The sequence below is a fragment of the Monopterus albus genome, unplaced genomic scaffold (genome assembly GCF_001952655.1).
Source record: "Monopterus albus unplaced genomic scaffold, M_albus_1.0 scaffold38.1, whole genome shotgun sequence".
Taxonomy (NCBI): domain Eukaryota; kingdom Metazoa; phylum Chordata; class Actinopteri; order Synbranchiformes; family Synbranchidae; genus Monopterus; species Monopterus albus.
Window position 1 is genome coordinate 2,719,796 of NW_018127918.1, and position 2,179 is coordinate 2,721,974.

Sequence of the window (2,179 nt, forward strand, 5' to 3'; positions counted from 1 at the left end):
TCAGTATAATCAAACACAGCTGGACTCAAATGAAGGTGTAGAACCATCTCAGGGATGATCAGAAGAAATGGACAGCACCTAAGTTAAATATATGAGTGTCACAGCAAAGGGTCTGAATACTTATGACCATGTGATATTTCAGTTTTTCTTTTTTAATAAATCTGCAAAAATGTCAAAAATTCTGTGTTTTTCTGTCAATATGGGGTGCTGTGTGTACATTAATGAGGAAAACAATGAACTTAAATGATTTTAGCATATGGCTGCAATATAACAAAGAGTGAAAAATTTAAGGGGGTCTGAATACTTTCCATACCCACTGTACAAAAAGCATGGGGCAGTCAAAGAGGGGGTGCAGCGCGAGAGATGGGAATAAACACTTCATGTAAAAAGCAACTGATGTAATAAAACAAATGACTCATTTTCTTCTAGCCATTACTCTATAGAAGAAGCTTTATTTTATTGTAATTGTGACATGTAAAACAAAATTATGTTTGAAGCCGAGGGCCCCGGGCTGCTGTGTGCATACGCGCCGCCATCACTTGCCCAAGGATACTTCGACATGTGTACTGCGGGCACCGAGATTTGAACCTTGAACCTTGCGGTTGGGAGACAACTGCTCTACCCACCGCACCACTGTCACCTCCCCTCTATGCTATCAAATCTAATTTTACAATGATATACGGAGATAAAAATCTCTCCATGAAAGTATAGGTTTCAAGTCCATATTACGAGTTGCACATCATGCACTAAACCAAAGCTCTGAAGGTAAAACTATCAGGTAATTACTTTTTAAAGTTATTAAAACATTCACTGTATACAGACCTTAGCAGCAGTTTCCTCGTTGCCTAATTTAACTGAATCTTCCAAATTCTGCTTTTCAGTCATTGTCCTCTCCAGCTGATCATTAGCCTGACGTAACATCACTTGGAGTTTCTTCACCTGGAAGAAAGTGAAAAGATAAAAACCTTCTGATGAACATTTTTGTCAAACTGCTAAAAATGTGTAGTTGTGGCTATATACTTCTATATACACCCTTGCTTCAGTCTACACAATATCAAGTTTCTAAAAACTTCCATGCTTGGGTGTTAACAAATGTCCCTGTAATAAAAAGAAGAAAAACACAAACCTGATCACGTGTCTCTGCCTCCTGTCCTTGAATGGCCTGCAGCTGCTTCTCATAGTTGGAGCACATATCACAACGTCGACCGAGCTTCCTGCCAGCATTTTTCACCTAGTGACAGACCACCAAGAAAACCATGTAACAATAACTATTTGACAATGTAATGCTAAACAACTAATAGAATGAAATGTGCCCTTCATTAACAGCAATTTAATATATTCTTTACTTTCCATTTGAAAAACCTAAATGTTATTTGACAGATATGCTGGTATTTGCTACTGGCTATCACCAAAATCTAGTTGTTTGCCAGGAAATATGCTTGCAGGATCCCAGGAGTTTTAGTTTGTGTGTTTATGTGCACCCGCGATTATAGCTTCCAAGTACCTGTCACAGATACGGTCCAACCTTAAATTTTCTTCATGTTAGATTAGCAGTTTGCAATTCAGCTTTGCAGCAAAACATTTCTTGATTACATGAATGAAGCAGAGGACAACATCTGTAAAGTATACATCGACTTTAACAAGTGGCTTAAACCCACATGCAGACCCCTATCCCTGAATCAGAACAGTAGGGCTAATGTCACATTCAACAGATGAAACATGGAAAGCTCAAGACTGATCTAACAATATACTCCTGCTACTCAAGCTACCAAAATAGCACAAAATGGCTGCATGTGATGGGTGTGAGGATGAAATTATTCCGTATGGTCTTCTCCACCTCAAAGACGGTATACTTTGAGAAAGATGCTGCTCTATTAAGGAATATTACTATAATCAAACTTCACAAAGTGGTATCTTCCCAGGAAGTAGTCATGACACAGTACCTGTAGATAAACATGTCCTGCTATAACCACCACATTGGAACTACATTTAAACCCTATAATATGTTCAAACCATTTTCTCACAAAGCCTCAGTGAAGCACCTCTTGCTGAAGCAGGTTCCACTCGCTGTCACTGACTAGTCTGTAGCCTGCAGGTGGTAAGCAGGCGGTGTCGGGGGCGTGGGAGATGCTGGATAGCAGCGACGCCGTCTCCTCCTGCTCAGGTGTCATGGCTTTGA

The 2,179-nt window shown here is 39.8% G+C and overlaps 3 protein-coding genes across 6 annotated transcripts in view; 2 read left to right on the forward strand and 1 right to left on the reverse strand.

Moving 5' to 3' along the window:
* The window catches only part of rad51d (RAD51 paralog D), a 477,561-nt gene that overhangs the window by 314,767 nt on the left and 160,615 nt on the right, over positions 1-2,179 (forward strand). The gene's annotated exons all lie outside the window — the stretch shown is intronic.
* The window catches only part of LOC109959351 (N-acetyltransferase 9-like), a 561,041-nt gene that overhangs the window by 122,571 nt on the left and 436,291 nt on the right, over positions 1-2,179 (forward strand). The gene's annotated exons all lie outside the window — the stretch shown is intronic.
* Positions 1-2,179, reverse strand: part of rabep1 (rabaptin, RAB GTPase binding effector protein 1) — a 25,187-nt gene that overhangs the window by 12,203 nt on the left and 10,805 nt on the right. For both annotated transcript variants that reach the window (XM_020598586.1, XM_020598585.1), the window contains exons 9-11: positions 2,043-2,179; positions 1,127-1,231; positions 823-939 (exon numbers count right to left, since the gene is read on the reverse strand). The exon at positions 2,043-2,179 is cut by the window's right edge and continues 316 nt beyond it. In XM_020598586.1, coding sequence (XP_020454242.1) covers positions 823-939; positions 1,127-1,231; positions 2,043-2,179 — 359 coding nt within the window. The remainder of the gene's footprint in view (positions 1-822; positions 940-1,126; positions 1,232-2,042) is intronic.